This window comes from Erithacus rubecula (assembly GCF_903797595.1).
Source record: "Erithacus rubecula genome assembly, chromosome: 3".
Classification (NCBI taxonomy): domain Eukaryota; kingdom Metazoa; phylum Chordata; class Aves; order Passeriformes; family Muscicapidae; genus Erithacus; species Erithacus rubecula.
In genome coordinates, this window is record NC_136689.1 from 84,827,129 (window position 1) to 84,846,080 (window position 18,952).

Below are 18,952 nucleotides of genomic sequence, written 5' to 3' on the forward strand. Positions count from 1 at the left end.
GGATTCAGGGTTTTATCACTCCATTGACTATTTTTCCTGTAATCAGGGAAGTAATTGAAATGAAAATATTAAGACAGAATGTTGGAAATACTACAAGGTAACACTGTCTTCTTGAATCTGCTGAGAGACTTCAAGAAGACCCAGGAGGGACCTCAGCTTCCAAATCTAATTGGGGCTGTAGATATATTCATCATTAAACAAATAAAGAAAACATGATAGACACCATGCTGCACTGATTATTAGCTGCCTAAGGTTGCAGAACCAAGTTCATCTTTGAAGGTAAGATGGTGTCTAAAAATTGAAGTTATATGCAAATTAAAAAAAACAATAATAATAGATCTAAATACTACTTTTAAGTATTTTTTTCTTCCTTTTAGGATTAGGGTGTATTCAGCAGTATCTTATAAAGGAGATCATCTTTCTTTTACTGTGAAATTTAGCTTAAGTCATGCAAAGGCTTTTTAAAAGGATTTTTTTCCTCTTTTTTTTTTTTTTTTTTTTTTTTTTTTTTTTTTTTTTTTTTTTTTTCCCTGCAAACTGAAACAGATGCCAAAGATATTTTCCCCTATGGAAATCTGAAAAATGATAGTGTCATTACTTTACTTTTTTCCTGCAGATCAGTAATGCATAGAGTGATTATATCACCATGGGTTGTCAAATCACTGTGGTATATAAAGCCATAAAGTCTCTGTTGCAATTGATAACTATATGTTCCGATACAAATGAAGTTATACTGTTCTTTCTTTCAAATGTAAGATTTTACAGATTTCACCCCCACAATAAGGCTGTTTCCTAGAAATTAAGCATTGATAGAATTCTGGTTTTCACTTAGAGAGAAATGGGCAAGGAGCAGAGGATAAGTATCTGGATGTCTGTGTATTTTCAGTGGAGCGCCAGCAAATGCTGCCTGATTTAATGGTGTCTAAAGCTTGTAATGCAGTTTTACAAAAAGAGGTAAACAGATTTCCCAGCTGTAGTGGCTGCTCTCATAAATAAGGTTACTTAAACTCATGAGCCTTGCCTCACTTGCATTTTAGCTGTTGTGACTGCACAACTCCTATGCCCTTGGAGTCTCAGGGGCAAGAATTTAGCTGAACACTTCTGATTACAGCACTATGCACTACCTGGATCACAGAAGCAGGCTTAAAACCTGCTCCTCCACTTGTGAAAAGGAAAGAGATGTGTTCAGTGTTTGGGTTTTCCCTCTTCCCTAAGAAAACCTTTGTATTTGAGGGATTTTCATGTATTTAACTTTAGAACAGAAACTGAACAGACACAAGAACAATCCTGCATTAATGTCAAAATAATCTCATATTAATGCTTAAAAAAATAGCTGTGTATGCCTGGAAAGTTAGAAGTTTGAAATAAAGTGATTAATCAGCTATTATTACAGACATAGTTGAGATTCACATTATTTATTCTCAGGGCAGCATCACTTAGACTTTCTGGAAAAAAAGCCCTAAAAGCATCAAGCCACTACCACTTTACAGAATTGATATGCTGATGTTTCTTTAACATCAAGTTGTACTGACATTTTCAAACTTCTATTCTGTAGTTATAATCAACAGGCACCTCAGCACATCCCAGAGAAAAGGTGAGTAGGAGACTTGGCTTCTGTTTTTACCTTCTGTACAGGTATGCCTACAGACATGCCAACAGCAAGGCAGGACAAATCATCCAGCAAGATTAAAAATAGTTAGGAAGAGACTATTGTAGCTATTGCTCATCCTGTGACAGAACACACTGATCAGTCTTGTTTGCCAGGTCACTGCCTCAGACACAGTTTGGCCAGACAGAATTCAAAGGCAAAGGATGTAAGATAAGTCTTATGCACAGAGCCATGTGGAATTGAGAAATTAACCTGTCACAAGACAGAGGGTCCCACTGCTCTGTTACTCTGAATATTAGCTACTGTCTTGTCTCTCTGGTACTCTTGGAAGAAGAATGAGTTCTGAATGTAAGGTGGGGGGAGAAATATTTGTCATTCAATATGCTGCATCAATCCCTATGGTTTAGACAGTCTTTGGCAAGCAGTTCCATAAAAAAGCTAGTGGCATGCTCTTCTTGTTTGTGTGTATATAGTTTTCCTTTCCTTACATGTCATTTGCACCTGGAAAATGAGTTGATAGTGCAATTTGCAGACATAAATATAGTGAATAATCTTTCTCCACCCCCTTCAGGGGGTCCCTTCAGGACATCCACACAAAAGCAAGGTTCACAGGCTTGTCAAGTATTTTCACATCTTTTGATAGGCCTCTATAGATTAAAAAAGTCTCTGAATAAACCTCACATTATATTTAATGATGGTTGGGCCTTCCTTGATAAATTCTTTGTGTATCTGAGAAAAAAACCACATAAATGTTAAATTAATAGATTATTAATTGTTAGCTTGGGAAAGCAGCAGAGATGAGACAAGTTCACTTAAATAAGATGTTCTGCTAAGAATTCTCACGATCATATAAATGTCTAACATTCCTGCAGCCATTTAAAGAGCTGAAGGTAGATCTCCTTGGTTGTTATTACTGCTTCATTAACTACAAAATGCCTTCAATATTCACATTCCCACCTTTTGATCATAATTCAAATAAACCAGGCTAGGATAAGAAACCTTTATCTGACTCACAATTCTGATTGCCAAGTATTAGTGTTCATTAGACAGGAAGGGAGATTAAATGAGAATTTATTCCATACACCCTGTATGGGAGAATTATGTGTAAATTTGCATTTTCTTGCACAGGGAAAAATGAAATAAACCTTATCTTTTATATACTTTAACTGTAACATTCTAAGTTTCATTTGTCAAATAATCTGAATTTCTGAAAAATTCATATAGTTGATCTTAAAAGGTGCACGTCCACTAAAGTGAGCATAGTATCAGATTAAGGATTTGGTGACAATGTTAATAGAGTGCAGGAGGTGTTAGAGAAATTTTTAGTGAACACAAAATTAATATATCTACATTCCTATGCACAGTTCAGATGAATAAAGACTGCAGCTGTGTTTATGCTGTGGACATTAAACTTCATGTACTTCATTCCATAATAGAAGGATTTACAGAAAATATTTAGGATGTCTGCTACAAACTGGCACATTTAACAATTTGGAGACCATTCTCCTTTACCAAGAGAAGAATAGTAGTATTTGATTAACATTTTTTATAGGACCTGAACACATCCATATGTCTCCACACATGGCTTCTTGGCTGAAGGTAAAATTTTACAACAGTTTCACTCATAATGTTTACCTGTGCTCTGCTGTGGACGTACATAAGCAACACAAGATAAAGAATACAAACAAGAAAATGATGAAGGAACTTGACCTTCTTGAAAATGCAATCATGTTATTAAGCTAAAACTGGCATTATTATATTTTATTGTTTAAAACATTTTGCATGCCATGGCCCTTATCAAGTTTTGCTTAGCAACACCACAGCATCCAGTCCTCATCAAAATTTAAAATTGCACCTTGCACTTCTGTGTGTAAAACTCTTTGTAAATCCCACCAGCTGGTATCAGAGAACAAGGAAGAGTTACAAATGCATGAATTTGTTACACATAGAATGTACACATACGTGCAGTCAAAGTTTGGAGGGAGGAATTATTCCATTGTTATTTCTCTACTGTTGAGTCTACTATGGTCATGTATGCTCTTATTTATTTATTTATATCTATAAAATGACAGTTTCTTCAGAAAAATCAGCTAAAGTGCATGGTCCTGCTTATTTTTGTTCTGCCTAGCAAAATCACCTAAAAATGCCTAGCTAGAGAATAGGTGAGATCCATGTACTTTTAAAAAAACTATGCATTTTATTAAAATGGATTAAATTTGGCATAAGGAATGTAACCAAAGGTCTGATGTTGAATTGGTTCTGCCACTCTCCTCTCAGACAGCTTATACTATCCACATTTACTGTTTCATGTTTTTGAATGCCTGCAAAGGCTCTTCCTAGGCTTTTAGGACAAAAGAACACAACCTTTCTGGGGCTGCATGCACTGTCCTAGCAAAGAGCCATAGTAAAGTATCTGATGTGTAAAATCTTATTTTGAAAGATTTCTGTTACACAGAGATATGATTTGAACTATCTACAAAAATGTTACAAATGTTTACCATTAGAATTATCAGAGATAACTTGGTGTCTACATATTGGTATTTGTCAGTGAAGGATGGGTTGCATAGGGCTCCGTTTTAGGCCCTGTGCTCTTCAGTATCTTTACAAATTACCTGGATGAAAGACTGGAAATTATACTAAGCAAGTTCACAGATGACACAAAATTGGAAAGAGCTACTGACTCCCATGAAGGCAGGGAGGCCTGCAGAGAGATCTCAGCAAATTAGAGAACTTGGCCATCACCAACTGTATGAAATCCAAAAATCCAGGAAAGTGCTGGATTACACTAGCCATGGGTCAACCTTGCATGTACAGACAGACTGGGGAAGGAGATGCTGGGAAGCAGTGCCATGGAAAGGGACCTGGGGGTCCTGGTCAATGGCAAGTTGGCCATGAGCCAGCAGTGCCCTGGCAGCCAGGAGGGCCAGCCCTGTCCTGGGGGCATCAGGCACAGCATCACAGCCAGGCAAGGGAGGGGATTGTCCTGCTCTGCTCTGAGCTGGGGCAGCCTCACCTCCAGTGCTGGGGCAGCTCTGGGTGCCACAATATAAGAAAGACATTAAACTATTAGAGAGCATCCAAAGGAGGGCAACAAAGAAGGTGAAGGGCCTTGAGGGGAAACCATGTGAGGAGTAGCTGAGGTCACTTGGTCTGTTCAGCCTGGAGGAGACTGAGTGGAGACCTCAGCACAGTTACAAATTCCTTGTGAGGGGAAGAGGAGGGACAGACACTGATCTCTTCCCTGTGGTGACCAGTGATACAACCCGAGGGAATGGCCTGAAGTTGTGTCAGGGACGGAGATGTTTAAGGTTCTTTGTCCAGAGGGCAGCTGGGCACTGGAACAGGCTCCCTTGGGAAGTGGTCACAACATCAAGCCTGACACAGTTCAAAAAGCATTTGGACAATGCTCTCAGGCATGTGTGACAGTGCCAGGAGATGGACTTGATGATCTTTGTGGGTCACTTTCAACTCAGCATATTCTGTGATTTCGTATATGCATACATATGCTTTGCTTAATTGGATAAAGGCTCATGCAAGGCTTATAATTTATCTTTCTGAAGACAAAGACAAAAAATCTAGGGCTAGCAATGACTCTTGAAACTGTTCTTCTAAATTAACCCATCATGATAAAACACAGAAAAATGTATATACAGAAAACTCAAGACCCAGATATGGTATGACATGAACTACACCCTTTTTTAATACTGATAAAATCTTCAAAGCAGTTGCCTACATTCATATACTGACAGCCAAAAAACCAAAAAAATGTAATCCTTTCTTTTCTAGGAAGGGTTAACTTGGTTCCTGTTATTAAATGGCATCAATTTATTGATTTGCTCAAGAGGATAGACTTTGCCAGATCTGTCATTGACAGAATCATCACACCATTTTTCCCACTTAAATTGGTCATATATTAGTGTAGCTAACTTAAAATCTAATATAAAGCCAAAAAAAAAAAAAAAAAAAAAAAGGAGTTAGATTCTTACTAACTACTCTTTACCAGTGAATGTTATGGAGAAAATGCATGCAATCTATATTGCTGAACTTAAGACTGTTGGCATCAGCAACAATTAAAAAAAAAAAAAAAAGGCCATTTCAGAGTACAACCTGAAAATATAATGGCAAAATATCTGCAATAAAGTATGACATAAGAGATACAATCCTTTCAGCATAAATACTTTCCCTGCTGTAACTCTAAAACTTTTTATCATTAAATTCACTAAAAATAAAGCTGTTACAATCATTTGACACAGTTATTAAGCCACAGCAGATGTTACTTGATAATATGAATGCCTAGATATTAAAAAAGTAGATTATTGTAATGCTAGAGAATCCCTCTGAATTTTTTAATTGAACATGAACAGACACAAATGTGACAGTCAAGTATTTAATCAAATCTGCAAATTTCCAAACTGTTGCTTATAAGTGAGAGATAAGAACGACTGTGAAACCCCTTTTTCTCAAGAGCATCAATATTTTCCTTTTTCCTCTAAATTAAATCCGTTTGAGAAGCCTGCAGATATTTCTTCCATGAGTTCCCAAGAGCACAACTGCCAGATGCACTCTTGCATATATCTGACTAGTAAGAAGATGAAAAGAAAGAGTCTAGACCAAACCCATGCTTGTACTTGTAATCTTCAAATACTAGGTTGAGTAGTGTCATCTAAACAGGTAAACTACTCTGTTTCTATATATGTCTTTTTTTACCACTAGGAGGGTAGTGAACACTAAGCTTTTTAAAAAAGTAGCTCCCTGTAGCTTAGCTATAAATAAGATATAAACCAATACTGGTATCAAATAAGATGCCACACACTCTGAGTCACTAAATTTAAGATAGTTCTGTAGGTCTTCTGCTATAAACAGACAAACCTTTATGGCATTTCAGCTTGCTCTCTTGCATTCCAATGTCATTTAGACTGAAAAACCATACCCTTTCCTTAAATGATAAGACATCTCCAATGATACTCACAACAATAAGTCTGATTAAGAATAGAATTCCAAGAAGATTTCAGAAGCATGACTCTGAGGGGAAGGAAGTCATCACACTATAAAAGATTCAGTGAAGGTGAGGATCTCTTTCAAAAGATCAAATCTGCAACTGCCCCATGATATGCCACATGGAGGTGTCTCAGTGCCCATTGCTGCAGCCATTACAGTGATCCAGGAACATGGAGACATATACACCTCCCCTGGAGACATGAAAACCACTCTCCCTTGTTCTCCTCCAAAGGTTAGAGAAAGCAGTAATGGCTTTCCTGGGGAAGGAGGGACGGACTCCTTCCTATTTAGGAGGTTCTGAAGAGGTACAGGGACATGCTCTGTACAGGACCAGACCTGTGTGCAGACTTGCTGCTTTCAGCACATCTCTAGGCTGCACCATGTGAAATGAGACTGAATTCATCCAAAGAAGCCAATAAAGTTTCAGCAGCCAACTCAGAACAATTTCAGCATCGCTTTGGAAAGTATTTAAGCACACACACACACATGCCAGAGGATTCAGAGCACATAAAAACTAGGTTAAAATAATGTTAAATATCTAAATTGACCCCCTGATAGTAGTTACAGCTCTTCCATATGTTGCTGTAGCTCATGCTTTTGTCTCTGAGACTTCAGGAGTCAAATAAAGAGCATTATACTAATTATATACTATACCATGGAGCATTTACAGCAATTCCTGTTACTAAGAACTGCCTGAGGTAAAAAGAGAGAGAAAAAACTTTAATTCCTGCACTTTGAAGTAAATCAATCCCTTAACATTAATTAAATAGAACTTGTATATTGTAAATACTGTCTGGGTCAAAAAGCCAGTCTCACCTTTTTACATCCAATATCATCACATTTTAAGTACACAGTACAAATGGCAAAGAAAAAAATGTGATTTTTATGCCAATCAAGTTACCATTATATGTATTCATATATTAAGCAGGTTAATTATTCACAAATGTAAAATCTACAAAGCAGAACTAAAAATGTGCCATAAATTTATCAGCAGGAAAAGCAATTCTGTGAAGTCACAATAGCTGGTGCTAGAAATTCACAAAGCCTTTAGAGAAGCATTAGAGAAAAAGTTTGGTTCTAAATTTGAGCACAAGAACTCCATAGGGTAAAACTATGTTATGTCACCTTGTTAGCCACAATGACTTCAAAGACACATACATCCTGGTTCAAGCAAAATTTTTACTGTATTAGATCAAAGGCAAAATCAAATCTTGATATAAACTAGAATTTACTTCTTCCTTGCTATCATCTCAAAACACTTTATATTTTAAGTAAAATGCATTTTACAATGAGCTCCACATTTTTCTTTTTAAAAAATGAATGTGCTGTAGCTCTCTAGCAGTTTATAAGGTTTATTTCATAAATCAATAATTTGGTTCCATTCATATAGTGGGATGGAGTTTCCCAGCAATACAGGTTGGTGCTTGCTGTGATTTACACGTGCCTCTCTGTGGTAGGCATGTGGCTACATTGAACCCATGATTTCTAGTGGCTTTCAACAGCACTTGCAAAACAAAAGAGGCAACATGGTTAGTTGGATCAGCCTACTTCCAAGTAAGACAATCCATGGTATAGTTAAAAAATTATTTGTATTTCTGAGTTTTAGTGATTTCATTCCATTGAACATTTCTAAAAGGTGTGTCAGATACACTACCTCCTCTACCTGAGGAAAACACCTCCTTCTGTAATTACTGCATATTGAGTCCTGGTATTTGAACACTCCAGGAATATGCAAATGAACAGAGGTGGGGCTGGGTGACTGACAGATGCCACCTCTGCCAACTTGTATTGCCTCTTCAAAGTTTTACCTATATTACTGCTTCTGTTTAGGTGACTACCTACTAATCCAAGTTAGCAAATTTATTTTCAAGTGTCTGGTTGTGCTTTACAAGCATTTATCAGGAGCTCTGCTTTCAGTTTACCCCAGATTCAGCAATTCAAGGTGAATCCCATGGCAAATCAAGATCAGAAGTGATCCCCTCAGGTTAGCATTTGGGTCACTGATGTACAATTTTCAGTTTATTCTGTCTCTGCTGGGGAATGAAAATACTTCAGTATTAAAATAAAAATCACCCAGAGGATTACACTGCAAAATGACACACAAATGCCTACTTAATAGTGGAACTTGGAACAAAAAAAATCAGCAGAACTTTCCTTTGCATCACATACTGAAGAATTTGGCTGGCTGTAGTGATGGCTGGCAGAAAAACACAGCAAATGTCAACTGCCACCTTGGATATCCTGAGAGGTAACAAAACAGACTGCATGAATCTTGCCAGCAGATATTACACTTCAACAGAAGGGAAAGAGTAACTGGTTACTTGAACCTTCTTACAGTTAATTTTTTATTTTTCCACAGCTCTTGTTTTGAAAACAGTTATAAAAGTTGTCAGAATTAAGTTCTATCAGTCAAATGAAAGGACTTAGCCTTTCAGACACAGTGAACAGCTGAGTGAGAGTCTATTCAGCTCTTCTCAATGACCTCTGACCTCTCATCTCTGCAGGACAGGGTGGCATGTGGAGCTGGGAGGAAGGAAGAGACTTGTCCACTGTCTTGATCCCTGTTGGGGCTTACAAGTCCCTGTCAGTAGCTGCAACAGGTGTGCCAGGTGCAGAAGCCATTGTCATGGTGCAAACATCAATTAGAAATTAGATTAAGATCCCCGTCACTTCAAGAGTATATAATCTGAAATCCACCACTGCTGTTTGAAAGGGTGCTTGTTCAGAAAATTTACAGATTTGGAAATTCTCCTGTAAGTGGCCCTGTTTGGACTTCTCTAAACATCACAAAAATGCAGAAGCAGCATAGCAAAATGCTTAAACGGAATGTGGCTTTTGACAGGGGGATATTTAAGTCCACTTACCTCATTAAAGTAATCATGGGCAGATGGCCAGAGTCCTTGTGTGTGGAGCCAACAAGCATGTGCCAGTCTACAAGGTGAGCTTGCACATAAAGACTGTGCTCTTCTCAGTACAGTCCATGCCCTAGGTGATTTCTCAGCACTATGAAGAGCTTCTGTGGAACAAGCCAGCACCTGTCACTATATTCTTTCTTTCTAGGCTGACAGAAACAATCATGCTAAAGAGATTGCTTCAAGCAGATCAGCTTTATTTGCCAAAGGATTCTCAAGCTGCTGCATACCCATCACCCAGCCTCAGGAATCTGTCTCAGCTCCAGCTCTTCAGAAAGCTCATCCCTAGCTTTCTGCCACTATTTTTCTTTCCTTGCTTCCTTCCCCTCAGCGCACACAAACCCAGAATGCAACTGAGGACCCAAACTATGTCAGTACACACTGCATAAGCACATGCAGAGTTGTCCCAGAGATCTCTAGCCACAGCATCAAGAAAAAATAAACCTGCTGTGGCTAAGTCAATGCATAACAGACTACATAAGTGTGGGTGCTGCTTCAGGATTGGCAAATTATTCAAGCAGCAGAGGCAAGAGTCACTATAACTCATCAGGGACAAATTCATGTCACCTGGATTTCCAGAGCTTCTGAAAATACATTTGGAAATGAACAACATACAACAGCTAATGCACTAGATTTTTCACACTGCTGGACTAAGATGCAGATACCCAATTTACAGATAACACAATAGCTTCTTTTCCCTTAGTCATAAATTCCAGGATGATCGGATTCTGAATAGCATTTCCAGATACAAAAGAAAAATAGGGCAGATGATGAATATTTTATCGCTGAATTCTTTCTATACATAATCATATTATTTTATTATCTCAAGCTGTGCAGAAAAAAAAACATGGGAAATGAGGCTAGATTTGTGAAATGATAATAGTAATTTGTCAAGCTGTTTGATACAAGGATGAAAATACAATAAACATGATTTTAAAAGTTGAGATGGGAAGATTGGCTACTGACATGAAATGGGAAAATGTGGAAGTGATTTAAAGGTATTAAAGAAATGTAAAAGAGACTGCGGTACGTTAATTTATATAGCAGGAACAACAAAATAAAGTACTAGAAACACCAGCAAAGCTGTGTCTATTAAGAAAAATGGCAACCATTTTAACAGTCCTGGGAAGGAAAGATGGATAAGCTGCATCTCCTCACATGTTTCCACTTAAGTTTCACCTTGACTTCGAAAATGCTATTTTCTTAGTACAATGCTCTTGGATTATGTGTGAATGGGGAATACCTTCTGCTAGCAGTACTCAGACACATATATTCAAATCTCCTTTCCAATGACATTTGCTAGAGTTCAAGTTTCTTTATAAATTACAACATGAAATGACACGCTGCAGTGTATTCAAGCCGAATACTAATCACACACTGTAAAGAAGTATTTTTAAAAAAGAAAAAAATTAAAAATAAAACATTTTGGAATTACAAAGACATGACTGAAGAGACAATGCAGACGGAGGTTGGAGAGGTGCACAAAATCAATCACAGAAGCACAGAGGCTGGAAAGGACCCCTAAGAATCTCAAATCGAACCTCCAGCATAAAGCATATCCAGCTGGACCAGATTGCTCAGGGCCTTTGCCAGTTGGGTTTGGATGCCTACAAGGACAGAGGTTCCTTACTGCAATATGGCAGGGATAAAACCTGACTAGAGCTGCTGTTTTTGTGACATATAATGACTCAGGTGTTTCAGCCATTAGCAAAGAAATGGAAACATGGTCCACAGATAAGGGAATCACATTAACTCTGGCCACGGTGACCTGGTATTTCATTTGTAGTGTAGTAGTTCTCTTCCTAACTGCTCTGCCTGAAAAACACTTTTAAACACAATAAAGCAAAACTCATAACAGCTGAGGGGGAAAAAAACTGATATAGTTTGAATCACATTGATTAAGAATGTCAATGCAACATGTTGTTTTTACTCTTCAAGAAAGTTACCCTCATTCCTGACCTATTTTTGGAAACTTCAAGCCTCTCCAGGCAGAACTTTAAGTCTTCACAGTTCATGAGAAATTATGGACCACATCAGAAATGCTCTAAACATGAACTTTTAAATATTGACTTTTCAAATAACAACCAAAGGCTCAGATGAGGCCAAGTATAAATATTGACCTATGAACAATGACTTAGACTGTCTGCATGACACTTTGGTGTTTAATAGGAACTAGTATCCAGCTGTCAGTTTTCATTATTTTAGTTTTAATCCCTCAAACCAAGATGACTTATTGTGTACCCAGCCTTAGAAGTCAATTTCCTTTGTTTCTAACTTTGCAGTCCAAGAGGGTTAAAGTAGGCCCTTCTTCTGAACTCAGTAAAAACAAGCCCTTGAAACAGTGGGAGCCTCAGATACCTGAATGGTTTATAATTAGTCAACTTCTGAAAACTCTTGAAAAAGATCCCAGAAATAGAGTACCCCTCCAGGTTTTCACATACCTTTCCCTTCTTAATTAAATAAAGTATAAAAGCAGAACTGAGATCTAAAACACATTTCAGATAGTTTTATCTGCTATGCAATCTCAGGAGTCATGTATCAATTACCTCTAGAAAAGCTGCTTGGAAACTAGAGCCTGCTCAGGTGAAATTAAAGGGAGTTTTATCCTTGGCTTGCAGATGAGGCAGGAGCACCCTGGGATCCCATGATTTCTATACCCTGTCATCCTGAATTTCAGTGAGAGTTGCACTTCAAAGTCTTTTTAGTTTGAAAAATCAGAAACAGAGGTGCAAATGACAATGATTCCCTGTTCTTTTTATTTCTATATTAAAAGATTAACTGGATATTCACTGTACCAACATCCAATTCAGAAATAATGTTTGGTCTTAAAAGGCAAGAGCCAGGTGAATGCAGCCAGCGCATTTACCAGTCCAGAACCAGAACCAGAACTCCCCAGCAGCATTCAGAACAGACACCCAGAAGAGGTGCAAATGCATTAATCATCAGTATGCATACAGTGAAAGGTCAGATATTCACATCATGGGAGATGCAGGAAATCATGCTTCTGAATACACACCCATAAACAACTGAAAGGAATGAAGGGCATTTTTTAATATTTCCCCTTTTCACCTCTATTATTTCCTAAGGTCTATAATTTTACATATATATCTACATATCAATATGTATTTCATATTTTTTAGAATACTATGGGATAAAGCCCTGGAAGAAAGAGTGAGGCAAGAGAGCTGGTTAACATTCCAGGGTCATCTATTCCAAGTCTAGAAATGATGCATCTTAATAAAGTGCCAAAAATGTCAGGAGGCCTGCATGGATAACAAGGAGCCTCGTGTTATCAAACCTTCCTGTGTAACCAAATGAAGCCTGCAGGGGGTGGAAGCAAAAACAGGTGGCCTGGGAGGAATACAGAGGGGTTGTCTGAACTGCTAGTTATCAGGCTAGGAAAGGCAGAGCCCTGAGAGAATTAAATCTGGACAGGGACATCAAAGGAAATAGGAAAAACTGTACATCAGTAGTAAAAGAAAAACTGGGGAAAATGTGGGTTCCCTCCACAAAGGATCAAGACAGCTGATTACCCAGGATACAGAGAAGGTTGAAGTATTCAATGACTTTTTTGCCTCTGTCTTGACCAGTAAGTGCTCCAGCCACACTGCCCAAGTCATAGAATGAAAAGGTAGGAACTGGAAGAATGAGGAATGGACCACTGTAGGAAAAGATAAGGTTTGAGACCATGCAAAAAACCTGAAGGTGACCAAGTCCATAGGATCTGATGAGATGCTTCTGTGGGTCCTGAGGGAACTAGCTGGTGAAGTGGCTAAGGCACTTTCCATTGTATTTGAGAACTCATGGCAGTCAGGTGAAGTTCTCACTGACTGGAACCTTCGCTTTAAAAAGAGGGAAAGGAAGACCCAGGAAACTACACGTTGGTTAGTCTCACCTTGTGCCCAGCCAGAACATGGAGCAATCATCCTGGAAATTATGTTAAGGCACATGTTAAATAAGAAAATGATTTCTGCCAGCCAACATAGTTTCACTAAGGGCAAACCATGTCCAACATATTTGGTGTCCTATTATGATGGCACTACAACATTGGTGGATAAGGGATGAGAAAGGGACATCATCTACCTGCACTTGTGGAAAGCATTTGACACTACCTTGCATGACACACTTGCTCCTAAAATGAACAGGCAGGCATGGGTTTGACAGATGGACTGCTCAGTGGAGGATGACATCTAAAGAGCTGCCACCAATGACTTATGTCCAAGTGGAGACCAGTGACAGGAGGTGCTCCTCAGGGGGTGATATTGGGACTGGTGCTGTTCAACATCTTTGTCACTGATGTAGGCAGTGGAATTGAGTGCAGACTCAGCAACTTTGCCAATGTCACCAAGCTGTCACAAACTGAAGGAAAGGGATGAGGGCCTTTGACAGGCTTGAGAGATGGACGTGTGATGGATGTGTGAACATCATAAATCTCAACAATGCCAAGTAAAAGGTCCTGTACGTGGGTCAGGGCAATCCTAAACACAAATATAGGCTGGACAGAGAATGAACTGACATCAGCCCTGGGGAGGAGAACCTGGATGTGTTGATTGATAAGAAGCTCTGCATGACCCTGCAATGAGTCTTCTGGCAGCCCAGAAACCAACCATATCCTGGGATTCATCCAAAACAGTGTGGCCAGCAGGTTGAGGGAGATGATTCTGCCTCTCTGCTCTGCTCACATGAGACCTCACCTGGAGTGCTGCATCCAGCTCTGGGGTAGCCAACACAGGAAGGAAATTGATCTGTTTGAGTGAGTCCAGAAGACGGTCATGAAAATACTCAGAGGACTGGAATACCTCTCTTACAAAGACAGGCTGGGAGAATTGGGGTTGTTCAACATGGAAAGAAGAAGGTTCAGGGAAGACCTTACAGCAGCCTCCCTGTACCTGAAGGAGGCCTACAAGAGAACTGGAGAGAGACTTTTTACAAGGACAGGACAAAGTGAAATTAAAATAGAAAGGGGGAAGGTTTAGATTAGATATGAGGAAGAATTCTTTCTACTGTGAGGGTGATGAGGCACTGGAAAAGGTTGTCCAGAGAAGTTCCTCAATGCCTCCTCCCTGCAAGTGTTCAAGGCCAGGCTGGATGGGCCTCTGAGTAATCTGGTCTAGTGGAAGGTGTCTGGGCCCACAGCAAGGGGTTTGGAATAGACAATCTTCAAGGTCCCTTCCAACCCAAACTGTTCTATCATCCTGTGACCAAATGCTGATCTCTAGTATTCCCCTTGTGCAGATGTGACACAGGAAGAAAGACCCTTTACTGCATTTATGTAAGTTGTTGCTGCCATGAAGGAGGGGGCAGAGAGACCAAGCATGACTAAGAGTGGCACTTCAGCATGTTCAGGAACTGGTAAATCTTACCTGATTGCCCTGCATTTTCTTATGTGTGTATATTTGACCTCCTTTAGGTGTCTATTTTCTGTGGGAGAGCTTCAGAGCTACTTCAGAACCTCAGTCAAGGAATAAGAGCACCATAAGTATTTATTGTAGGTAATGTATTTCACTGCACTTGTTATTCTGATAAAGCTTTGTCTTGAGGGTAAAGCATTGCACATTTCCAGTGAAGTACATAGACATAACTTTGCAGTTTCACTGAGGGTAGTTACACTGTGTGATCAACCTTGCTCTGCCTGCTTTGGGTGCAGAGTTTCAAAAACAAATCAAGTTTCCACTGAGGTACCTTAAACACAAATTAAAAAAAAAAAATGCATGGTCTGCCCTTTATGTCACTGAATGAAACCTTATATTTTTTGCAGTTTTGGCAAACTAGATCAGGAAAGGAAGGCAGATATTTCAGATGATATTCTTTAGACAGGATAAAAGAATAGTAAGACAAATTGAATTAGATGTGAAATACCTATCCAACTGCATAAAAAGCACATGCATCACACCCCAGTACATATGCCAAGCCTGAGACATTTGTCTGACACAAACAGTATCAGCAAAAAAAAATCCTCTTTTGTTAAACCAAGTCTTACCTTTCTGCTATGGATTTCCTTGGGAAATAAAAATCCTCTCCCGCGAGGTAGGCAGCTGCAGTTCCACCTCCAAAATAGGTTTTCCTCAAGAGGGGAGCAATCCTGTTGTTTACCAATAATGCTCCTAAACCAGTTGGGAATCCAAAGATTTTATAGAATGAGATGGGGATAAAGTCGGCTTGGTGAACTCCCAGGTCTAATGGAGAACTGCTCACGTACGAGGCTGCATCTAGTAGAACAAACCACTTCCCTGGTATTTTGATGGGGCAGAGTTTCCCAGATTTTACATCCTGTATCCATGAAAGGGGATATTTGGTACCAGAAAAATTGCTCTGAGCTGGGTAAGTGAATAGATGAGGTGTTGTGCAGTTTTGCTCTTCAGCTGGTAACCTGCTTTTCGCTAACAAAATTTCCTTTGGTTTTACTGGAACAGACAAGACATTCATTGAGGCAGTTATTCCCCTCATACCAACCACAGATGTGTGGCTGTCAGTTAGGTAACAAAATCGACTGCTGGGTTGCTTTGTGCCTTCAGGTATCCAAGGAAATGATTCTGCTATCAGTTTAAGTGCAGCTGTGCATCCAGATGTGAAAATGATGGTGTAATCCTCAGCAGTGGTGTGAAAGTGTTGCAATATTCTGAAAAATGAAAAAAGAAAAATATCCTATTATTTTCTGATTTTTCTCCTTTATTGCTGTATGATATATTTTGGTTTTCCTTACCATAAGTTCTACTCTGACATCAGATATTAATAGAAGTAGACAAGTTTTGCCAAACAGTACAATAAACTTCAACAAGGGAGCCCAAATCATTTTGCCCACAAGAGACTCTTTTCAGTGTTCAAGTGAACGTGGCTGTGCTCTTAAGAAGCCAATTTGCCTGGCTCCAAATAGAGTGGCTAGTCTGGTCCCTCAGTGGGATCAGAATCAAGCCTGAATATAATTAAAATTACACTGTCCTTCAGAGAGACCAGTTTTACTTGCAAACTACGAAGGTTTTCAGTTTACAAAATATTTAGAGCAGGAAGAATATGTTTCAGTTAAGATAATCTACTTAAATAGTGGGCATCCAAATTAAGGCTCACAGTATTCAACAGGGAAACCTTAGCAAACAGCTTTGCTCATTGCTTATGTTATTAATGAGAGAAACAGAAGGCAGCAAGAAGCAACACACATTTCCATGGGCCTTATGCACATAAGGCTGTAATCTCTGTACTCCACAAAGGTAACCCAAACCAGAAGAAATCTGTTTTCCAACGAGCCAGACTATGAAAAGCAAACTAGTCTCTGGAGGTATGCCTATGTTACACATTTGATGTCTTGACAGCACCTTGTTGGCTCTAAACTACCTTTTGTGAACACCATCTAACACAGCTTGTGGTACCCATGCTAGGTTGTGCATCTACTACAGTTTTGCAGTGTGCAAGATGAGTCTTTTCAAAGGCTGAGGAACAGCTTCAATTCAGTCACCTTTCTTATCTATTTCACCTGAGAGACTTTCTCTGAATTAACTTTATAAAACTCCTACTAATATAAACAGAAAATGTAACAAACATCTGAGAGATATCTGCTTCAGTGAATGGAGCAGAGCAAAGAAAATTGAACCAGAGGATATATGTTACAGCTCAGAAATGCTCTCCAAGCAGCTAGTGTTCTGATCTGTGGAATTCCAAGATACAGACCAGTATCTAGAGTCTATGAACTCTGGTTTCCAATGAGTATCGTTAGAAGTCTGCATGTTGTATACAATAGGATAGTCCCTTGCTAGAAGAGGCAGGAAATGAAGGTAGAGGTGCATTTAAATATAAGTTGCACAAAAGATTATGTGACAAATTCAAGTTAAAAATCCTAAAACATAGGACAGTGGTGAAATTCCTTAAAATTTTCTTCATCCAGTCTGAAACACAAAAGCTAGAGGCAAAGGGTTTTAGAGTTGGGTGGGTGCAGCAGTCAAATATTAAACACTGGGAAAGAAACAATTGCAATGGCTTTGATGATTTGCACTAAAAAAAACTACTCTAAAAAGGCCCAAATGAGACTTGACTTTGTTCAAAACTTAAATTTTTTAAAACTGATGCAAATGGTATTTTATTTCTTCTGGAAATGAAGAAAGAACTGCAACTCTTATGAAAGAAGCAGGTCACAGATTTAGGCTTTAAAAATGTCAAGAAAACATTTGAAAGAATTTATAAGAATCTTCTGAAACAGACTTGCCAGGGGACAGTTGTTGCAAGCATTCACAGCTCCAGACATAATTTTTAAAGACCATAGAAACCAAACTTTTCCATTAGAGTTCAGAAACCCTGTTAGGGATGAAGACAGGAACAATCACAGACGTTTTGTATGGGGTATTGAGCTGACAGCCTGCCTCATTCATGGCTGTGACCTTCTCTCTCTGGTCACTGAATCACTCCCCCTGCTCCCTGCACAGATCCACCCAGCATTTCCCTCCACCACCTGCTTTGCAGCCTGGAGCACGTGTTTGTGTCATGTAGGACATCTGAGTGAAGGAACCTGAAACCCTTAACCCAGCTGACTCCAGGGTTAACACTCAGAACCATGCCCTGAATTTCAGTCCCAATATCATTCTGTCTTTATTCTTCTTTCCTTGCATTTACCTAGATACAGAAATGGTGGAAAGCAGAAAAAGCAAGAGTCATAATTTCATCTTCAGGGGCAGAGAAGGAATGCATCATACCTCTGTTTGCAGGGAAAAGGAATGGTGGAAAGTGGATTAGAAAGGAGGCTGGGTCTTTGTGGTTACAAGCATCACTTTTAATATATTATCTGATGTGGCTTATTTTTGTATGCTCTACAGATTTTGGAATCATCTCAGCACAGGTTGTACAATTCAACAAAAATCAACAACAACAATTAAGTATCCAGCTTGGTCTGTTTTCACCTCTTGAGCTGTAGGAAAAGTTATGTATTCACATGTATGTGCACACACAGAATATATTTTGAGCTAAAAAACCTGGTGATAGGAGCAAATTCTTAATATGTAGTATATTTTAATAAGAGTGAGCTGACAAGAGCAACAACAAAAAGCAAGCTGAAGGCAATTATCAAGTCTACTCCTCTTTTACTGTCTATAATTTCTCTGTTCTCATCCCCACTCAGCCTCTTTGTGCCACACAGGCTCAGTGCAAGGTGAGACACGCTGGGTTAAAAGCAAAATTTTGCATAAGAATAGCACCTGGAGTTGTCAATTGGAATTGTACTTGCTTACCACAGTACTTAATTTGAGCAAAAGAGACTGTTAAATGACTACAGCTGGAATGCAAAAATGGTGGAATGGGATTTAATAACAGGATGCTGTCATCCAACCATGAATATCAGAGCCAGTGAGTACTTCTATTAAACATTTTCAGAATTCTACAAGACAATAAATACTATTTTGGATTGTTTAGGCTCACAAATAGTGACTCTAGCTCTATGTTTAATTCGAAAAGA

The 18,952-nt window shown here is 38.9% G+C and overlaps 1 protein-coding gene across 3 annotated transcripts in view; it reads right to left on the reverse strand.

The window, feature by feature from the left end:
• Window positions 1–18,952, reverse strand: part of MOCOS (molybdenum cofactor sulfurase) — a 206,150-nt gene that overhangs the window by 106,814 nt on the left and 80,384 nt on the right. For all 3 annotated transcript variants that reach the window (XM_079300626.1, XM_079300625.1, XM_079300627.1), the window contains one exon: window positions 15,500–16,138. In XM_079300626.1, the coding sequence (XP_079156752.1) occupies window positions 15,500–16,138 (639 nt within the window). The remainder of the gene's footprint in view (window positions 1–15,499; window positions 16,139–18,952) is intronic.